The sequence below is a fragment of the Oryctolagus cuniculus genome, chromosome X (genome assembly GCF_051225735.1).
Source record: "Oryctolagus cuniculus isolate XC-2025 breed Fujian yellow rabbit chromosome X, ASM5122573v1, whole genome shotgun sequence".
Taxonomy (NCBI): Eukaryota; Metazoa; Chordata; class Mammalia; order Lagomorpha; family Leporidae; genus Oryctolagus; species Oryctolagus cuniculus.
The window spans coordinates 4,114,644-4,137,026 of record NC_142888.1 but is presented as its reverse complement, the minus strand read 5'-3'; the positions used below and the strand labels follow the sequence as shown (position 1 = coordinate 4,137,026).

General features: G+C 40.4%; 1 protein-coding gene across 13 annotated transcripts in view; it reads left to right on the top strand.

Annotated features, from left to right (window-relative positions):
• SCML2 (Scm polycomb group protein like 2) overlaps nt 1-19,685 on the top strand; it is an 81,060-nt gene extending 61,375 nt beyond the window's left edge. For 4 of the 13 annotated variants that reach the window (XM_070066795.2, XM_070066790.2, XM_070066796.2 and 1 more), the window contains 7 exons: nt 1,096-1,219; nt 4,740-4,943; nt 5,619-5,804; nt 11,162-11,275; nt 13,006-13,260; nt 16,796-16,941; nt 17,957-19,685. In XM_070066795.2, coding sequence (XP_069922896.2) covers nt 1,096-1,219; nt 4,740-4,943; nt 5,619-5,804; nt 11,162-11,275; nt 13,006-13,260; nt 16,796-16,941; nt 17,957-18,097 — 1,170 coding nt within the window. In that variant the 3' untranslated portion in view covers nt 18,098-19,685. Of the gene's footprint in view, nt 1-1,095; nt 1,220-4,739; nt 4,944-5,618; nt 5,805-11,161; nt 11,276-13,005; nt 13,261-13,900; nt 14,600-16,795; nt 16,942-17,956 lie in introns of those variants that run through there. The other 9 variants (XM_070066798.2, XM_070066801.2, XM_070066802.2 and 6 more) reach the window with 7 other exon arrangements.
• The last annotated feature ends 2,698 nt before the right edge of the window (nt 19,686-22,383 follow it).

The following is a 22,383-nucleotide window of genomic DNA, read 5'->3' as shown; positions in this document are numbered from 1 at the left end:
GCTAATTTAATAATTTTGAAGATATCTTTTTGAAAACATTGCTTTTTTAGTGGTATGGAATGGGAAGGGACAATACTCTAATCTTTTTCTGATAATTATATTTTTGTTTCAAAGACAGCATTTCAGTTCACTTTTTTTTAGCTTCAATGTCTTATGAAAAGAGGAAGATTCTCATGCAGTTACCTATATCCGTATTTTAGTACTACCATGCTCATAGTTTAGTTATTCAGAGAATCATTGAACAAGAGTAAAAATTATTCTTTTGTCAACTGTCACTTTTTCCCACCTAAGCTTAAGGATTCTAGAAGTATAGATGCACATTTTCTAAATCAATGTACCTTTTATTCAATATGCAATGTCAATGTAAGCCATACTATCTTGGTATGTCTCATGCTAAAGGGTTCAGATTTCAGATTTTTAAAATACTGAAATAATAAGATTATCAACACAATAATTATAATTCCATACTTAAAAGTAACATCATCTATTAGGATACTGTGAACTGAAATGACAGTCATTAATTTACAAATAAATTCTGTCAACATTGAAGTATGAACTTTAGCAAACCACTTTGTAATTTTGTCAAAATTATTATATTTCATGTGGAGAAGTGCAGGCTAGACACAGGGAAGGCTACATGAACAACTGCTGTCAAAAGTCCTTTGCCTTGTTGAGTTTTGTTCTTCTGTGGTTTTTTTTTTCCCCCTACTGAATGTGTTGATCTGGGTTAAAGATTTACAGACTTTTCTTTAGCAGTGTGAAAAAAATTATCTTACATGAAGCCTCAAAAATTAAAACAGTTTTACCTGGTGAAATAATGTGGCTAAGGTGTGCATGGTTGGAGCAGGTAGTAGAGGAAGGAGTCTCAGCCTCTCTGTTTCTACTTCCCTGACGTGGGTAGCCTGTAGCCTCTGAGGGACTCAGTTGAGGAAGTTCTGCAGGTTGTGACACACACACACAAGGATGCCAACATTGAGGACTTTTGTAACAAAATCTGGTGAACCAACAATACCTATACTCTTCTGGATTTCTTGCTAGGAAGTTTTTAAAAAGTAGTTTAAACTTGTGTTTTCTTTCTTTTTTTTTTTCTTTCAGGAAAAAATCATTCCTGTGTTGTGTTCTACATCTTCAACTTCTTTAAAAACGCTGATCAGAGAGAGTGCCAATTCAGGTGATAGGGATGCTGCTCCTAGAATGTCTAAAATAGTGATGTCTACAGGTAAGTTAGTATTTTAAAAAGAGTATAAAATTTCCGGTCTTTTATTCTGTATTGTTTTCAGTTCTTTGATGTCCTAGAGTTAAGAGGGGAAAAGATGATAATAGATGATAATAGTAAGCATTTCTTTTAGTATTTTTCATATTTTAAAGTATTTTGTAATGCTAATTGATCAGTTTGATGTTAGGGAAAAACATTCTGCATAAATATGAGGATACTTCAAAAAGTTCATAGAAAAATAGAAAAAAGATAATTTATTTTGATGTAAAAAGTTTTAAATTTATGCATAATTTTCAATAATATGCATTTCCATGAGCTTTTTGAAGACCCCTTATAGGTATGGTCTCATGAGACACTTGAAAATTCAGTATTCTGGGGCTGGCACTGTGGCTTATATAATGGGTAAAGCCATCGCCTGCAGTGCCAGCATCCCATATGGGTGCCAGCTCTAGTCCTGGCTGCTCCACTTCCAATCCAGCTCTCTGCTATGGTCTGGGAAAGCAGCAGAAGATGGCCCTTGCACCTCATGGGAGACCCAGAAGAAGCTCTAGGCACCTGGCTTCGGATCGGCTCAGCTGTGGCCATTGTGGCCGTTTGAGGAGTGAACCAGCAGGTGAAAGAAGACCTCTCTCTATAACTCTGCCTTTCAAATAAATAAATAAATCCTTTTTTTAATAAAAGAAAATTCATTATCCTAAAGTATTTTATCCATTTAAGTGAGATTTAAAAATTTTATATCATTGACAAATTGTTTTCTCTTTATCTCATTTCAAAATTTGTCTTCTTGTAGTGTATGTATTTTTTTTAAATATTTATTTATTTGCAAAGCAGAGTGACAGAAAGAGGGAGAGGCAGGGAGAGATCTTCCATCTGCTGGTTCTCTCCCCAGATAGCTACAACAGCCAGGTCTGGGCCACTCCAGAACCCGGAGCCAGGAACTCCAATCCCATCGCCCACACGAGTGGCAGGGGCTCAAGTACTTGGGCCATCTTCCACTGACTTCCCAGGATCATTAGCAGGAAGCTGGATGGGAATTGGAGTAGCCAGGACTCAAACCAATACTGCAATATGGGATGCCGGGCTGACCACTGTATGTATCTTCAAAGCTACTTCAAACCTTGTTTTTTTCTTTTATTTTTAAGAAGATTGATTTATTAAATGAAAGAGTTACAGAGAAAGAGGGAGAAACACAGAGAGATCTTCCATCTTGCTGGTATGCTCCCCAGGTGGTCGCCAGGATTGGGTCAAACTGAAGCCAGGATCTAGGAACTTCATCTTGGTCTCCTACATGGATGGCAGGTGTCCAAACACTTGGGCCATCTTCCACTGCTTTTCTCAGGCCATTAGCAGGTATTTGGTTTGGAAGTAGAGTAGCCAGGACACAAACCAATGCTCATATTGGATGCCAGCATTGCAGGCGGCAGCTTTACCATTGCAGCACAATGCCTGCCCCCTTTAAACCTGTTTTAAAGTACTTTTTCTTGGGGCAGGCATTGTGGTGCAGCAGGTTAAGTTATTTGTGACACTGACATTCATCTAGGAGTGGGGGTTTGAGTCACAGCTATTCTGCTTACCAACCAGCTTCCTGCTAATGAGCCTAGGAAGGCAGGGGCTGATGGCCCAAGTACTTGGGCTCCTGCCACCCGTGTTGGAGACCAGGATGGAGTTCCTGGCTCCTGGCCCAGCCCTAGATATTGTGGAAGATTTTTTGCTGTCTGTCTCTCTGTCTTACTCTGCCAGTCTGCCTTTTGAATACATAAATAAATGTATTTTAAAAGAAAAAGAAAACTTTGACAAGTCCCTGCCAATCAAGGGGCATGATGACTTTTTTTTCAAGATAAATTTGTTTATTTGAAAGGCAGAGAGAGGGAGACACACACACACACACACACGCACACACGCACACACATCTTCCATCTGGCATAGTAGCTTTACATTGTTTGCTGCTATGAAAAGTTTGAAACAGCACAAACCTAGACAAATCAATGCCTTTTATTTATCATCTCATGCATATTTCCTTACTCTTTCTGTTTTTCAAAAGCATATTTTATTGCTTTTTATCCTAGAGCCTTAATTATCTCTCTTACACCTTTCTATTCTCTGGACTCCCCCTCCCATAATTTTTCTTTCTTGACTAAAAATTAAACTTTTTTAAAAATGAAAGATGAGTTTTACAGTTTTTTCTCCTTTTTACCGTTTTGATTCTTAATCCCTTAGTAGGAGAGACTAGGTAAATGAATGAATACAGGTTGAGCATCCCAAATCTGAAAATCTGAAATGCTTCAAAATCCAAAACTTTTTGAGCATCAGTCTGATGCTGCAAGTGGAAAATTCCACACCTGACCTTATATGGTGGGTTGCTTTCAAACACAAGCACACTAAAGCTGTATAAAATTACCTTCAGACTCTGTGTATGTATAAGGTATATATAAAACATAGATAAATTTGTGTTTATACTTTGGTCCCATCACCAAGAATATATCATTATGTATGTACAAACATTCTAAAATTCAAAACACTTCTGATTCCAGGAATTTTGGATAAAGAGATCTTCAAACTCTGTAACACAAAGAAGAAAAAACACCTTCTTTAGCTTCACTTGTGTTGAGTCCAGGGAACATTTCTATTTTCTTAAAATGAATTAAATAAATTTATGTCATAAGAACTTACTGTGACATATATCCTTGAGTTATTTGTTTTCTTTAACAGTTAAGGTACACTGTTGGTGATTTAAAAGAAATTCAGTCCAAATCCAAATGTACCAAGATGACCAGTTTTCAAAGGAAATTATTATACTGTGTGTATAAGTAAAAGGTGAAAATATTCACCTATCTTTGTGCCATTTTATATAATATGGGAGTATATGAAGAATTGTTTTTGTAATGTTCCTAAAACTTCTGTAGTTTTTATTTATAATCAGATTGAAATAAATAAATTGAAGTAAATTATTTTTTAAAAGATTTATTTATTTTGAAAGAGTTACAGAGAGAGAGGGAGAGACAAAGAACAATCTTCCATCCTCTGGTTTACTCCCCAGATGGCAACCATGGCCAGTGCTGGGCCAGGCCAAAGTCAGGAGCTTCATCCAGGTCTCCCACGTGGGTGACAGGGGCCCAAACACTTGGACAGTCTTCCACTGCTTTTCCCAGGCCATTAGCGGGCAGCTGGATCAGAAGTAGAGCAGCTGGGACATGAACTGGCACCCATATGGAATGCTGGCATTGCAGGCAGCGGCTTTACCAGCTATGCCACAGCGCCAACACCTTAATTATTTCTTTATATGTTTAGTTTCACAAATGTGAAAATTTACTTACCAATATTTTAAATAGCAGAAGTGATCATTGATAGTAATTATATTTTGATTCTCTTTGAGTGAAATGGCTAATGGGATGTAGTAATTTTGTAGTGGTTTCCCAAAATTCCTTTTATCAGTCTCATTTATAAATATCTATAAATGTTTATAAATATCTATATCTATAAATATATTTATAAATATCTATATCTATACACATTTTTCCTGAAGTCTGTGTCTATATAAACAAACATGGAAACTTTGGCCCTCACCTGGATCCCAAGAAAATCCAGCAGCTGCCCGACCACTTTGGTCCAGGCCCCGTGAACGTGGTGCTGCGGCGAACTGTGCAGGCCTGTGTGGATTGTGCCATTCAATCTAAGACTGTTTTTGGATTCCTGAAGCCAGATAATCGTGGAGGAGAAGTGATAACTGGTATGCTCATCTAATCCTTTATTCAGCTTCTTTTCAGATTTGATTTTAAGTTTAGAGAAGGTTGGGATTTTTATACTGCATGAATTATTTATAATATTTATTATATTAATTATGGTATTGTAATATTATTATATTGATATAGCACAATAGTTACATATTTATGGAGTTTTAATCCTGGTTCAGAAAATTTATTTTCAAAATAGAGAAATGATGTCAGAATATTACTAACTAAAAGGTACAGATTTCTCCTTTTACATACTGTGTTAAGCTCACTGTAAATTGACAATATATTTTAAGTTTTGTAGAAAAGAGACTGATCCTATAGGAAGCTCTAAATAAAAATGTGACTTAAGTCATTAAAAGATGAGAGAAATTTGATGGCTTCCATTATTTTGTGAGTACAAGGAAGTATTGTTAAAGATCAGTAGGTTTTCTGTTGCTATTGTTTACTTCATGACTATTTCTAAATGATACTGGCTTTTTTTTTTAAACTTTTTTAAGCTATTATGTTTGAAAAAGGGATTATCACAATTAAGAATATTAGTTTATGAATTACAAAAACCATAAGTAGGATTTATAATACATTTCCTAAATTGATGGGGATTTTTGTTAGCATTATATTTCTCAACCCTCTATGAGATGGCTCCAACATCTCTCTTTTTTCCCCTAATATAGCCTCCTTTGATGGGGAAACTCATTCCATCCAGCTCCCTCCAGTGAACAGTGCATCATTTGCTCTTCGCTTTCTTGAGACTTTATGCCACAGCATGGAGTGCGATAACCTTTTGAGTAGCCAGCCTTTCAGCTCTTACAAGGGTAATAATACTAATAGCCCTGCAGAAAAAGATCAAAATACATCAGGTGGGAGAAAATATAAATGTTTATACTGCACTTCTGTTTTGTATCATGTTTTATACTTAACTTGAGAATCTTATATAATTCAGAATTGTTGGAATTCTAGAGCATTTTCATCATCCCAGAGATACACTGCATCCTCATTGACAGTAATTCCTCAGTCTCTCCTCCCTCTGGCCTCGAGAAACTATTCATCTGTTTTTGGTCACTATGAACTTGCCTATTCTGGACACTTCGTATTAATAGAATCATAAAATGTGTAGCATTTTCTGTGTGGCTTCTTTTTTTTTATTATTTGAAAGAGTTACAGAGAGAGAGAGATGTCTTCCATCACTGGTTCACTCCCCAAATGGCCGGAACGGCTGGAGCTGAGCCGATCCGAAGACAGGAGCCAGGAGTTTCTTCTGGGTCTCCCACGTGGGTGCAGGGGCCCAAACACTTGGGCCATCTTCCACCACCTTCCCAGGCCATAGCAGAGAACTGGATCAGAAGAGGAGCAGGCAGGACTAGAACTGGCACCCAATTGAATGCCAGCACTTCAGAACCGGGCTTTAACCCGCTGTGCCACAGCACCGGCCCTGTGTTTTCTTTTAATTAGCATAATGTTTTCAAAGTTCTTTTATTTGGTAGCATGTATCAGTACTTCATTCCTTTTTTTTGCTGAATAATATTCTATTGAATGGATATTTCACATTTTGGTTATCCATGTGTCAGATGATACTTTTGGGTTGTTCCCACTTTTTGGCTGTTGGGAATATTGTTGCTGTGAACATTTGTGTACAGGTTTTATGTGGACATATGCTCTTAATTCTTTTGGGTATAAATCTAGGTGTGGAATTGCTGGGTCTTATAGTAACTCAGCGTTTAGCTTGTTGATGAACTGACAAACTTTTCCAAAGAGGCTGTACCATTCGTACACCCGTCAGCAACCTGTCATGGTTCCAATTTCTCCATATTCTTTGAACACTTGTTATTGTCTATCTTTTTTATCCTAGTGAGTATGAAATGATATCTCATTGTGGTGTGATTTGAACTTCCCTATTGGCTGAGGTTGAGCAGCATTTCTTATGCTTATTGGCCATTTGTATAGCCTCTTGGGAGAAATCTGTTCAAATCCTATACTCATTTTTAATTGAATTCTTTTCTTATTGTTGAGTCATCAAAGTTCTTTGTATATTCTAGATACACATCTCATGTCAGATACATGACTTTCATGTATTTTATCCTTCTTTTGATTGACTTTTCAACTTTCTCGATGGTCTCATTTATTATTATAAAGATTTATTTTATTTGTTTGAAAGGCAAGAGTGACAGAGAGAGAGATAGAGGTCTTCCATCCACTGCTTCCTCCAAATAGCGCCATGGCAAGGGCTGGACCAGGATGAAGCAGGAGCCTGGAACTCCATCTGGATCTCACCACATGGGTGCCAGAGTTCCAAGTATTTGGACCATCATCCACTGCCTTCCCAGGCACAGTAGCAGGAAGTTGGAATGGAAGCAAAGCAGCTGGAACTTGAAACAGCACTCCCATATGGGATATTGACTTTGCAGGCGGTGGTTTAACCTGCTGCACCACAACACTAGCACCTTTGATAGTGTTCATAAATCACACAAATATTTAATTTTGGTGAATTCTCTATTTGTTGAGATATTTTTCTTTTCTTTTAGTTCTTTAGACATATTTTTAGTTCTTTGAACATGCTTACAGTGTCTGATTTAAAGACTTTGTGTAGTAAATCCAACATGTGCTTCTTCAAGGACAGTTTGTATTGAATGGTTTTTTTTCCTGTGTATGAGTCATACTTTCCTGTTTCTTTGAATATATTATAACCTTTTTGTTGAAAACTGGGCATTTAAAAACAATACACTGTGGTGCCTCTGGAAATCAAATTCCTTATCGGTGTCTAGGGTTTGGTGGTGTTACTGATGCTTTTATTTAGTGACTTTCATGGACTAATCCTGTAAAGTCTATATTCTTTATCATATGTGCCCACTGGAGTCTGCTCAGTTAACCTAGCAATCATCTAATGATTGATAGTATTTCCTTAAATGCCTAGAATGAATATTTATTTCAGTCTTTGCCAGGGGATTCTCTGTGTGTGTTGGGTCCTAACTTCAGTGGTCTGAGAGATAGTTTGTAAGTCTGCCTTGTGCAGGGCTCAAGGTAAGCAATAGATCAATGATGAAGACCTTCCCAGGTCTTTCCTGGGCATGCATGTGGCCTTCTAGATTCCCAGGAATGTGTCAGTGCTTTTCAAAGTCTGCTAATGGACACCTTATTTTATCCAGTGCTTGCTTTAAGCTTTTTGGTCAGCCTCTGGTTAGCCCCAACTAGTACTACTGCCTCAGGCAACTGCAAAATTAAACAGTTGCCACTATTTTTCCCCAACAGATACCCTAGGTATAAGATTGTTCACACAAAGTAAGCTCTGATTCAGGTAAAATATAGACAACCCCTGAGAAGGAGCTTCTCAGTGAGCCCCAAGACTGGTTAAAAAGTGACAGTTTTCTAGGGGTGAAGCTTTTGGAGAGCCCCAAACTCATTGTGTGCCCCATCCAGTGATTCCTGGGTTGCTTGCTTTTCATGTCTACTATAGTTATGAAGGTTTCAAGGATATTGTAAAAATGGGATGAAAGGGATCATACTGGGATTAAAGTTAAAAATGTCACAGAATTCACTTTTTTCCTGAAATCCAGCTATTTTTCCTGAATAAACACTTTCTGGATTCTGGCCAAGCCTGTAGTTTCCAGGGTTTTGAAGCTTGACAGTTTTTACTAGTGTGCTCAGTGTTTTTGTGAAAGGATGGATTTCTAAGAGGTCTTTCATCAGTCATCCAAGAAGTGCCCCTCTATGATGACTTTGAAAGTACTTTGTAAATCATATAGCTTTCTAGGAACACTTTCTTGCCTCAGCTTACTCCAATACCCAGAAGCAGAGGTAAAGGATAAATTTTATGTTTTTTCCAGCCTCAGATGTTAGACCATACACCAGCTCTATAAACATTTCCTAAAGAAAACATTAATATATTACAAGTTAAAAAATAAGTTTTTTTCTATTCTTACTAAGATTTTCTGAGGTTAACAGATATCTGTAGAAAACTCTCTATATATTTATACACAGATATACATATATATACATGTAAAAGATTTATTAATTTTTCAATTTGAAAGGCAGAATTAGAGAGAGAGAGGGAGAGACAAAGAAAGAAAGATCTCCTATTAGCTGGCTTACTCCCCAAATGTCCACAACTGCTGGGATTGGGCCAAGCCAAAGCCAGAAGCCCAGAACTCCATCTGGCTCTCCCAGATGGGTGCAGGGGCCCAAGCAATTGATTTATCTGCCACTGCTTCCTCATGCACATTAACAGGGAGCTGGATCAGAAGTGGAGCAGCTAAGACTTGAACTGGTGCTCATTTGAGATGCCCACATTGCAGGATGCAGCTTAACAATACTATGCTGCAACACTGGTCCCAGAAATTTTTTTTTTTTTTTTGACAGACAGAGTGGACAGTGAGAGAGAGAGACAAAGGTCTTCCTTTGCCATTGGTTCACCCTCCAATGGCCGCCGCGGCCAGTGTGCTGTGGCTGGCACACCGCGCTGATCTGATGGCAGGAGCCAGGTACTTATCCTGGTCTCCCATGGGGTGCAGGGCCCAAGTACTTGGGCCATCCTCCACTGTCCTCCCGGGCCACAGCAGAGAGCTGGCCTGGAAGAGGGGCAACCGGAACAGAATCCGGCGCCCCGACCGGGACTAGAACCCAGTGTGCCAGCACCGCAAGGCGGAGGATTAGCCTAGTGAGCCGCGGCGCCGGCCAAAAAATGTTTTAATATCAGAACTTTTTATACAATTAAATGATTATGAAAAAAAATCCAGTTATTTCAATCCTTAACATTTAAATGCCTTAATTGTAGAAATATTTGTTGTGTACTAAAATATGTTTTACCTGTGGATTTTGTAGCACATGATTAAAAATAAAACTGCAGTGGTAAGAGTTCTCCTGGACTCTTTGGTAATCAGCTAAAGATTGCTTATCATATGGTTTTGAGAGGGCTTCAGTCAAAATTTGAATCAGATAAAGTTTGACTTTGGTACTTCCTCATTGCAATCTTTTTTCCCTTTTTAGATCTAGTTTCAGACTTTTTAGATTTCTATTATGCCTTTAAGACATTAGTTGATACTTAGGGTATACAGAACAAGCATCTCTAACCTGAAAATCTTAAATATGAAATGCTTAAAATTCCAAACTGGGGGGCTGGTATTGTGGTACAGTGTCTATGACATTGACAGCCTGCAGGGGCATTGGTTCATGTTCCAACTATTCTACTTCCTCTCTAGCTCTCTGCTTATGGCCTGGGAAAGGCAGAAGATAGCCCAAGTGTTTGGGCCCCTGCCACCCATGTAGGAGAGCTGGATGAAGCTTCTGACTTTGGCCTGGCCCAGCCCTGGCCATTGCAGCCATCTGAGGAGTCAACTAATGGATGAAAGATTCTCATTCTCTCTCTCTCTCTCTCCGTCTCTCTCTCTCTCTCTCCCCCCCTCTCTCCCTCTCCTTCTCCCTCTCTCCCTCTCTCTGCCTGTCTTTCCCCGTGTGTGTGTGTGTGCGTGCGTGTGTGTGTGTTCTCTCTCTGTAACTCTTTCAAACAACAAAAAAATAATTTTTTTTAATCTAAAACTGAGGATTATATCAGCACTCAAAACATTTTGGATTCTGGAGCATTTTTAGATCTCTGGATAAGGGATCCTCAATCAATGATGTCTGTGCAAATATTCTAGAATAAAAAAAAAAACCTCCCAAATCTGAAACACTTCTGGTCCTAAGCATTTTGGATAAGAGAGATTCAACCTGTAATTGATAATATAGAATATCTTTACTTTCAGAATCATACTTTAAAGACTGATCCATTAGCTAGAAGTACATTTAATTGAATGATTAGAAAGCAGTAAAATTGTCATAGCCTAGGACAGGGTTTGTTAACCTACAAAATGGAGTATCCGTTGTGACATATCATCTCCTTAACTTCTCAACTTTTATCTCCACTTGTTATGTGAACAGTTTTCCTAGGCCTTTTTAGACACATTATAATTGGTTGTCTCATTGCTTTCTGGGGTATTTAGAGAGATCTGATGAGCCCACAATAATTGGAGCCTTGATACACTCCTGCAAATGCTTTTTTATCTCTTGAATATGACTTCAGTGGAAATGTTTAACAGGTTGAAATAAACACACAGTGTTCATAAGCAATAAAAATGTAGATAAAATTCCAATAGGCAAACGATTTGTAAATAGAATAGTTCATAGTGAGGGTAGAAAAATATGTGAGTGTATCAATTAATTATAACAGACTATTTTTTGAAAACAGTACAAGAAGATATAACAGGAAAGAAAAACGCCAGACGATCTCCTCAGCAACCTATACCTTATGTTGTTCCTGTCTCTCCTAAGCGCCCCAAAACAAAGATTCCTGCCTCCAAAGGTAAATAGCAGTTACATGTTCCAGGATTGAGAAGAAAAGTTCCTCTATCACCACTTAGGTATGCTCTTGGGGTGGTTGGTATTCTTGAAGGTAGGCAGGTACATTTGCCCAAATAAATTTGGCAATTAAGGCTACTACTTTAGCAGCTTTGTGAGCCCTTCATTTCCTTCAGAAATGCACATTCTACTTAGATATAAAAAATTATAATAACCTTTTTCATTCAGCTTTATATTGCCAAGAACTGGTAGAAAGTAGAATGTGAAAAAGCTACTAATACCTTTCTCCACTGAAAAGTGTTAACTGCCCAAGTAGCAAGCAAATGTTAGAAACTCACTGATCATATTATGAGTTATAACAGATAGCTGTGGAGAATTACATTTCTAAAAAACAAATGCTTTCAGTGAGGTTTTCACAGCTTTGGTGACAAAAACTGGCAAGAGATACTAATTTACCATCAAAAATACTCATATCCATGGATTAAAAAAATTTGGGGGGTGGGGCGTGACACTATGGTGTAGAAGGTTAAGCTTCCACCTGTAGTGCCAGCATCCCATATGGGTGCTGGTTCAAGTCCCAGCTGCTGTACTTCTGATCCAGCTCCCTGCTAATGCACATGGGAAAGCAGCAGAAGATGGCCAAAGTACTTGGGCTCCTGTACCCATGTGGGAGACTCAGATGATGCCCCTGGCTCCTGGATTTGGCCTGGGTGACCTGGCCCAGCCCTGGCCATTGCAGCTATTTGGGGAGTGAACCAGCAGATGGAAAATATTCATTCTCTCTCTCTCTCTTTCTCCCTTTCAAATAAATAAATAAATCTTTAAAAGAAAAAAGAATTTTGGTACCAGATAAACATCTCTTTTTTTGAGAGAGAGAAAGACTGAGAACTCCCATTTGCTGATTCACTCCACAAAATACCCACAATTGCCAGGACTGGGAGCCAGGAACTCAATCCAGGTCTCCCATGTGGGTGGCAAGGACCCAACTGCTTTGAGCCATCACTGCTGTCTCTCAGGGTCTGCATTACTAGGAAGCTATAATCAGGAGTAGGGCTGGCACTTGAACCCAGGCACTTCAGTATGAAAAGCTGGTGTCCCAAAAGGCATCTTAACTAGGCCAAATACCAGCTTCAATATACTGCTTATCTTTTTTAAAAAAGATTTATGTATATAGTTACAGACAGAGAGAGGGAGAGACACAGAGAAAGGTCTTCCATCTGCTGGTTCATTCCCTAAATGGCCACAATGGCAGGAGCTGTGCTGATCTGAAGCCAGGAGCCAGGAACAACTTCTGGGTCTCCCACAAGGGTATAGGGGCCCAAGCACTTGTGCCATCTTTAACTGCTTTCCCAGACCATCACTAGGGAGCTGGATTAGAAGAGGAGCAGCCAGGACTTGAACTGGCACCTACCCACATAGGGTGCCGGCACTGCAGGTGGAGGCTTATCCTACTATGCCACAGTGCCGGCCCCACTAATCTTTTCATTTCATTTTCCATGAACTTTTTGAAGTGCTTTCATATAGGTGATATCATAGGATCAATTTGGATTTTAGAACAGTGTCCATTACTATAAATGCCAAGGAGAGAATGGCCATATATTTTATGTTAAGATGTTTGTGGTTCCATGTGGCATGAATTAGGTGAACTGTTGGGGCTGAGATTTTTTTGACATTTAAATACTACTTGAGCTGTAAGTCCATTGAAGATCACCGTTTTTATCTTTTTCCCTGTAGAAGAGTCATTGTCTCCTAAGGGAAATGACGTGTCCAGAGAGAAAGAGCTTCCTGAAGATTCAATGGACACCTCACTAAATTCAGGAAATTCTTTGAATTCTGCCTGTGGAAATTCTATGCATACTAATACTTCAGTCTCCCAGACGTTGTCTGGAAATGTGCCAGACATCTCAAGTTCACAACCATTTGAGAACAAATCATCTGCCAAAAACAATTCCCAGGAAACTAAATTCCACATTCAGAGGAAAGGTGAAGGTATATTAGAAAACAGTGATTCTCAACCAATTTGTTGTCTTTCTCCTTGAGGTCTCTAAGCCCAGCAGCCCCTCAGAATGTATCACTTTGGAGATAGTGCCAAAGTGCGGCACGTTGAGTCTTCCCCTTTACATCACTGTCGGGCCAAACCATCATGGGTGCTCCAGTCCTTATGGCTTCACAGAGCTGTCTCTGAGGACCTAGATCACTAACCCTGTCTCTGATAGAGACGTCTCGGATTAGTGGCTCTCGAGAAGGTGTCATTTGTCATTTCCTTGGGTACTGCCAGAACTCAAACACCTCCCATGACTCTGAGACCTAGAAAGAGGCATTCCTCTCCTTCTTTCTGATGTACTCTGCTTTATCTCTCTTGAGAAATTTTCCTGGCCCCAGCCTGTGTTTGACTCCCATATTAGGGCTCTGCAGCCACACCATTTCTTTATTCTCCATGTCCCCTGCCATTCCCTCCGTCCCCCCAGAAAGACATGGCATATGTAAATAGGGCAGCATCTTGTTGCCACTTGGAAAGAGCCAGAACAGCCTTCCATGTGCAGAAGTGGCTACTGACCACAAACCCTTTTAAGGATTAAGAATGTACGAGAACCAGGGTGGACATAAGTGTTTTGTGCTTTTCCTCTAGGTAAGCCTCGCGGCAAGGATGAAGAGTGAAGGTAGTAAGAGTCGAGTAACCCCGTTGCCTTTCGTGCTCGATGTTACCTGTGGGCAACCGCACTGCACACCTGCAACACATTTGATATGGCCACCCTCCTTCCCTATGCCCACTGGAGGGTGTCTCTCTGCTTTTAAAGTGATACTCTTTGCCAAATCTAAAGATAGATGTTTATACCATAAGGGGTTGTATACCCTGAATTTTTAAGTGTTTTTCACCAAGTTTGAATTTTTGAAGACAGGTCTTCATAGTAAAAGGCTCTTATGCTGAATATCTCACTTCCACACATGTATTCTTAACACTACCATGCCATGTAGCTTGTATTTGGCCTTCAGAAGGCTACCTGTTGGTCTTCCTGACAGTGGAAAGACCAGTAGTAATAATATTACTTATCAGTAATCTACTTAATGATAATAGAAATCATCATCATCTTCATAAGTGACATTCTCTACTACTACGTACATCATATTTTGTGTGGCCTCATACATTATATCATTAAAACAGTTGCTTGAGATGTAGATCCTGGTAAACATTTTCAGGTGAGAAATCTCAGAAATCACTTGGCTAAGGTCCCTCAGCTAGGAATTGACTGGGCCAATTCTTGAACCTAGACACTCTGGCTCCAGGGCCACACTTTTACCTGCTATGCTGCCTGCACCTAGAGAATAGGTAAGAATTTCCCTTTGAAACTCTGAAAAGGTATCATTACTATTACTTTCTTTAGGGTGTTAGAACTGTTACTTAAAGCTGAGTTCACCCCTATCAGCCAGTGATACTTAACACAACCTCCTTTCTTGCCCTGTCCCATTATTTGAATGAAAAAAATTTATTGACCTTTTTTGTGGGAAATAAACGCAATAATGTTGGGAAGTAAAATCACTTTCATTATATTTATTTCAGAATTACTTATTGATATCCCAGTATATGTTAAGACAGAGCCATTCAGGAGAAAAGCATGACTGGACTTTAATTATTTTTATGTTAGTTTATTTCATGTAATTATATTCATATGATTCAAGTAACAGTAATATAACGTTTATAACCTTCTCTGATTGTTTTGAAGATAATAAATGGCCTGATTAAATTATTTTTCCATAATAGAAAATCTTATAGTTTTATTTTTTAATATAATAGTTTTTCGATTAGCCTTACTAACAACTTTTTAATGTTAAGTTGTATTGTTGAATTAAAAGGAGATGGCTTTTCTGTCTATATTATCAGGATGCCTTAGCCACAGGATGCTCTACACCATCATTGTTTTTACCTAGGTTCATTCAGCTAAGCAAAATTTCTTTTCCCTGACATTTTTTTCTTCTGACATTGGGAGGGAGGATGTGTTTCAGTAAAACTGTTATTATTTTACATCTAAGTTGTGATGTTGGAAAGAAAAATTAGAGTTATACACAAAAGATTAATTATTGTGAATTGTTTTATCTTCTTTTTTTAATGTGTGTATGTGGTTGTTTGTTTTTGCCCTTTCCCTGGGTAAATACATAAGATGTTCCTAAAATGTACATAGTCCAGATGATAGGAGGTAAATTGGCGTGCCTTTGGGTAATTGACACAAAGAACCCATGAAATTTTTATTGATAATCCTTGGCTAGAGAAACAAATCTTCCTGGAGAATTATAAAACTCCCTTCAGTTACCACACACTGACTTGAGGGACTCCAGTTCTCTGGTCCAGTAAATGGATACTTACGAGAACACAAAAACAATTAAGCACAACTTAATTAACAACATAGCCAAAACCCGTTGAGGTATGGGCCCTGAAATCGTTTTATGTCTGTTTCTTTTTTAAACATAAGCCTTCAACCAAACTTCAATTATTATAAAATTAAACATGAAACAGGAATTAAATAAAATTTTAAAGGCACTTCTGACCTAGGTCATCAGAAAATCTTTTCTTTGGGGCCAATGCTGTAGCTCAGTGGATTAAAGCCGTGGCCTGCAGTGCCAGGATCCTATGTGGGTACCAGTTCAATTCCTGGTTGCTCTACTTCCAGTCCAGCTCCCTGCTAATGCACCTGGGAAAGCAGCAGCGGATAGCCCAAGTCCTTGGGCCTCTGCACCCACCTGGGTGACCCAGAGGAAGCTCCTGGCTTCAGCCTGGCCCAGCCCTGGCCATTGCAGCATTTAACGAGTGAACCAGCAGATGGCAGATCTCTCTCTCTGTCTACCCTCTCTCTGTGTGACTCTACCTCTCATATAAATAAATAAATCTTAAAAAAAAAAAAAAAACTTCCCCAAAATTCAGATAAGCTTTTAAACCATGAAAAATGATAATCTAGAAAGTAAAGGTGATGCAAAAACTATCTATATTGAATACATGGGAAAGATTTAGCAAAAGAATTTTTGGTTCTCAAAGATAATGGGATTATGGAAATTAATTGTTAAAGAGAACAAACAGATTTGAGCAATTAGAAAGCCATAAATTTGGAGAATTTCCATTGCTAGTAAAATAAACCATATCTAGATAGATCAAGAATGAGAGAGATTGGAAGAGAGTCATTGAAATACTTAAAGTAATAAATTAGGTTTGATCAACCTAATTTAACTCAAATAACAGATCTTTCTGCTGTGTTTATTTGTGACGAAAAACGTCTTGGATTTCTCATTCTGTTTCATGATCTTGAAGCTGCTTTTGTTTTTGGGGGAAGGTAAGATGACATGCTTGTATAGTTATCCTCATATCATTTTTTATAGATGTGTACTTTATGTTACAGTTAGAATCCTGAGTACTTGCTTGTGTACTTAAGAAAATGTTCCAAGAGTGACACCGTTCCTTCCTACTTTGCATCTCTTTTTTCATGGTAACAATCAGATCAAGTATGGTTTGTCTTTTTTCCCCCCATTGATGCTCCAGGTTATATAGCTGTTCCTGACCCCGTTGTCCTGAAACAAGGCTTCTTTAAGGACCCTTCAACCTGGTCTGTGGATGAAGTGATACAGTTTATGAAAAATACAGATCCTCAGATATCAGGCCCCATCATTGACCTCTTCAGGCAACATGTAATGCATCTTTTCATCCCCCTTTCCTGCCATAATACCTTTGAGTGTTGTCTGTGCAGGCCCTCATCTGGGTAGTGAGTAGTGTGGATGGTGGAGGAACCCTATTAAGGCATCTTTCCGTACATGAGAAAGGTCACTTTGCCAGAGAGTGGATCCTTACGGGATGGGTCAATGGTAGACGGCCTCAAGCTCTCACGTGCTGACCAGTCAGCATTGCCACTCCCCGGTGTGCCACCCCTTTGTGATGACAGAGGCAGAGATCCTTCCTGTTCCCCTGCTGAGTCCCAAGACCATGAGTAGAGGGGGTGGCCACAAGCTGTTACAAGGTGGCCTTCTTGCTGTCATGCCTAGTGAGTCCAACAGCTGTACAAAATTCAGTGCAGCTTTCAAACAGGAACTGAGTGAATACCAAGTAATAGTGCTTCTGCAACATAAATTGGTGAATTAAGGAAATAAGGAATTTTAGGGGAGGATGCCTTATGACTATTAAGTAGTATTTTCATAGTGTTTTGCAGTGAATCAAATTAGTGATCTGTCTGATGGACCTTTTTCAATATTGTAAGAAAATCAGCAGTTAGTTTTAGCATCTAACTAGCTTTAGACAATTAGCTAATTAGTTTTCACTGGATAGCACATTTACAGTTTGTAATGATGTTGATGTATTCCTAGCTCTTTGCAGAAAGTTAATGACCTTCTGAAATTCATTTCTACCATTCATAGTTTTTGGCCTTTTGCCATAGATATGTATTTTATTTAACACAGTATTTAAAGCCAGCTTGTTTGATGCTTAGGGCATTTTTTCAAATATGTCACATCTCCGTTTTCTTAAAATTTGAAGTAAATTTACAAATTATGAAATAATATCCTACTGTACAAATTATATTTTAATAGGTTTGATGAAATCATATTCAGAAAATATGCATCTAGGATGTAATTCTCTGTTACACATTACATTATGAGTAAGCCTAACAGGATAGGAAGGCGTTATTAATCTTTGTGAACTTCCTCTCTGCAGGAAATCGATGGGAAGGCTCTGCTGCTCCTCAAGAGTGAAGTGATGATGAAGTACATGGGGCTGAAGCTGGGGCCGGCGTTGAAGCTGTGTTACTACATCGAAAAGCTGAGGGGAGGCAGCTACAGCGGAAACACCACTTAGTTCACGGTGGCCATCGTTCTCAACAGTGCTGATGCTTCAATTTCAAAAAGTTTTCCTTCTCTTAGCTTTTGTTTCATAGAAGTTTCCTGTGAAAGTGTTTTATCAGAATTACAGAACTAGGTTAATAGTCCAGTTTAAGATGGACTTCTTATTGCTTTAAGAGCCATTTAACATGTTAGGATTAACATATTCAAATTGGCAGTTTGTGTTTTGCCTTTTTATTATTTTCTCTGTACAAGTATACTTCATGCAGTAAACAGGGAAAAACTTTTGATTTTGATAAATATGTCTAGAACCAAAACAGCTAAATCCCAAAGGGGAAAATATCAGGGATTGGCAACTTCTATAATTAAAATCCGTGAGAATTTTTCCTTAGAAGAAAATTTAAAGGTGTACCTGTAGATATCATCTCTTTCTCAGATATTTTATCTACCTGATTCTGCAGTATTCTGTTCATGTTCTACCAGTTTCTAGAAAGGGAATAGCCATATAAATTATTTTCCTTTCTGTTATCATTTCTCGTATGTTGTATTTGTTCATATATAAAGGAAAAAAGCAAGCTTATAAGCTTTCATAGTGTTCTTACCAGGTTTTGATCCATTTTTAAAATTATACCATAGACAGAATGATCATTTTATGTAGGAGGTATTTATACTACAGAGGTGGTTTGGATGGAGTATGATTACATTCTTTTCAATAAAATAGTTATTATTTTAAAACTTTCCATATTTTTGCTATGCTAGGACATCTAACAAAGCATTCATTTCTCACATTTCTATGTGAAGATACCTGTGTCCAAATTTATAAAAGATATATATTTTATTGTATGTGTTTATTCCTCATACAGATACTTTACAATATTTATATATTATTCTATACTTGTAGGAATACACGTAAGTAAATCTTTTCTTTTTGAGCTTAATATGGCACTTTGCACTGCCACAGAGGTGATGATAAACTATGTAAATAGTTAGATGTTTTTATTCCATAAAAAATATGTGCATTGTTTGCGATCACCAGTACCTCTCAACTTACTCTTCAGGGGATAAGAAACAATCTGTAGATTGGTTTCCATACAGGGAAGTTCTCTGTCCTATGCAATGTTTCTGATTCATCTGCTTAGTTCTGAGCCATTTATTCTGCTACATTTTGGAAGATAACATTAGTTCTGACTTACTGTTTTGGGCTTTATTTTTTAATTTAGAACTTTCAAGGGGAAATGGTGCTATATGTTTATTGTTATTACTTTGCATAACGTTGGTGTTATGTTTATAAGCTACAAGAACCAATTATAAAAGTATTAGCCATTTGTCGTAAATGCCAATAATACTTTCACCAGGGGCAAGAATGTGCATTTTCTTTTTAGAAAACCAAATATATGTTAGACCTAAGTGCAACTATTTAAAGGATCATTTCACCTGTTATACCTTCTATGTTATACAACTAGATTCTTACTTAAACTTGGTCTTCTTTCAAACTCTTTTGTATGAAGATGCTGTGCCCAATTGAACAGTCCTCAGGTGTTTGTATAAATACTATGTTTTACAGTTTTCAGATTTTAAAATATAATAAAGTTAAATAACCACAACGGTTACTGTGAAAGCCTCCAATTTTCTGTTTTTATGTTAACTGTATCACATTAATGTGTGAATTTGTTAGACTTGAAGAAAGAGCCACCCTGGTAAGTTTGTGGCTTTTTATGTCCAGATATGGATGTTCTAAAACTTGCCCTAATTCTCCTGGTAAATAGATCCCTCTAGTCAAGGCTGATCTCTTCTAGGGACCTTAAAGGAGACCCTGGGAGGCCTGTCAGCAGATAAATCCAGGGGCCAGTGTTTGGCACAGCAGGTAAGTCGCCACTTAGGCTGCCCACATCCCATATCAGAGTGCCTAGAGTCTTGGCTCCTCCGTTTCCCATCCAGCTTCCTGTTAATGCATCCAGGGAGACAGCAGATGGTGGCCTGGGTGCTTGGGTTCCTGCCACCCACATAGGAGCTCCACATGGAGTTCTTGGCTCCTGGTTGTGGCAGGCCTTTGGGGAGTGAACCTGTACGTGGAAGATATCTGTGTGTGTGTGCGTGCATGTGTGTGTGTGTGTCTCCCACTCTGTCTCAGCTTTTGAAATAAATATTAAAAAATTTTAAAAAGTTAAATCCATGAGCATTATCTGTACTTAAAATCTTTTGTACTTATATTACTAATTATGTGAATGTGCAAGAAAATGCCCCTCTGGGGAGTCTTAAGGACGTGGCCCTGTGCCCGGGAAGGCTGTTCATTAGAGGAGAGGAGACCTGAACTCGGGGACGATGCACATGCTGTCTCACACCGCTCAGTCCCATCCACGGGGAGCTGCAGAGTGGGAGGTGGAGGACGTGGTGAGGACGAGTTTCTCTGTGGGCTCGCAGAGTGGGAGGCTGTGCGGAGCCGCGGGCTGTGAGACCTGGAGGGGACGGGGACTTCCGAGGAGACGGGCGAGTGAACGGCTGGTCGCCCCTTCGATGAAAACAGTACAACGACCCACAGGGTTTGGGGTTGGTTTCCGTTAGGTCTGGCATGGAGCGCTGTTTCTTTGCAAGCCTCCCCAGGCTGGATTGGACGTGACGCTGGGTTACAGAGGAGAGAGCAGAGGGACAGAGAGCAAATCCTGGGGGAATCGTGGCCCTCCAAGTGGGCGTGCAGGGCAGACGGGTCGAGACTGGCACGTTGCCACGGTCACCTCTTCTTTCCTGTGGCGTGTTGGGCATTGATGCGTTGAAAGAAGCGAGAGCATCGCCTTACGGGATGGAGGGGCCCTGGCCAGGCTTTTGTTTTCCTTGGAGCCGGTTGGCTGGCTCTTGTGTCAGGGAAGGGCCTGGGGCTTCCTCTGGGCAGTCGGGGGCGCCGGGAGCCACGTGTGTGCGGACAGGAGGAAGGGCGGCGGCCGTGCTGCAGGGGGCTGGAGCACAGGCCTGGGGGCAGATGTCCATGCCATTCACACGTGCCAGCCTCGGGCTCAGGAAGAGGGTTGGGGCCCTGCTCCCACTGGAGCGGTGGGACTGCAGAGGCCAGTAACCATGAGACCGCTAGGAAGAGCCTCGGGCCAGCCAGGGTGGGGGCGGCTGGCAATCAGCTTCTGCAGTGAACACGTCGAGGAGCTGGCACGGATGGCTCCAAGGTTTCTCAGGCCATCCTGGGTGCGTGCAAGGGCAAAGGGGCAGCCGAGTGTGGGGGCCCAGGCCTGGAAGGCAGGGTGCTGCGGGCCAGGCTGGGACACCCCTAGGGTGGGGCTGAATACAGGGATGCCCGAATGAGTGTGTTGTGTGTTACAACGTGGACCCCACACCCGAGATGCTGGCAGAAGCAGAACCTCTTCAGGGTGGCTCCAGGGGGCGTCTGAGCCCCCCACCATGCAGAGCAGGCTGCGGGCTCTGAGAGGTGTCCTCAGGGCCCCTACGGCCTTTTCCTGCCTTCCCCTTTGGAGCATCTCCTCCTCGTGTCTGCCGAGAGCCCCCTGGGAGACGTCAGGGCACCTTGCAGAGACTGAAAAGGGAAGGTGGTGCCAAGGTTAGCCCCCTGCCCTCCACCACCTCCTGTCTGTGGGACTTTGGTTTCATGGCTTCAGCAATCTCAGTCTGCTTTCTCCGTGCCAGAACTGGGATCTCAGGTCCCCGAGGTTGTCACAGTTCAGGGAGGTTCAGAAGCTGAAGCCACCAGGCTGGCTGGCCTTTCCTCCGCATTTGCCTGCTGCTCCCTGTCTGTCCTGAACTCGGCTTATAGCGCACTGTCCTGGAGCCCGGGAAGGCAACCCTGTGGCCTCGACATGAAGCACGACTTCAGGCTTGTTCCCCACATAGAGTTTAGCCTGGGTTCCAGAGTGCTGGGTAGTGCCTGGGACAGGAAGGACCTTGGGTCAGCTTTGAATGGGAGTCCAATCAGCAGTGGGAAACAATTAAAGGAATGGGAAGAGGCCACACTGTGAGACATGCAGTGTAGACAAATCAGGAGCAGCTGTTTTGGGAGCGGGGGGTGGGGGAGCAGGGAGCTCTCAGCAGACAGGGCCTTATCATCCTCCAGGTGAGGTACCCGCGATGGATGTCCTGTCCATGCAGTTTCCTTGGGGTCACCTCTAGCCATTTCATCCTGCCCTCTTCCGGGCTGTTCTCAGAAGAGTAGATGCCCCTCTGAGGGGTAGGTCAAGTTACTAGTCAGTGATAATGAGAAAACATTTAAGTACAACTTTCCTTTTAAAATGATGTGAGAGGGGCCGGCGCTGTGGCGCAGCAGGTTAACGCCCTGGCCTGAAGCGC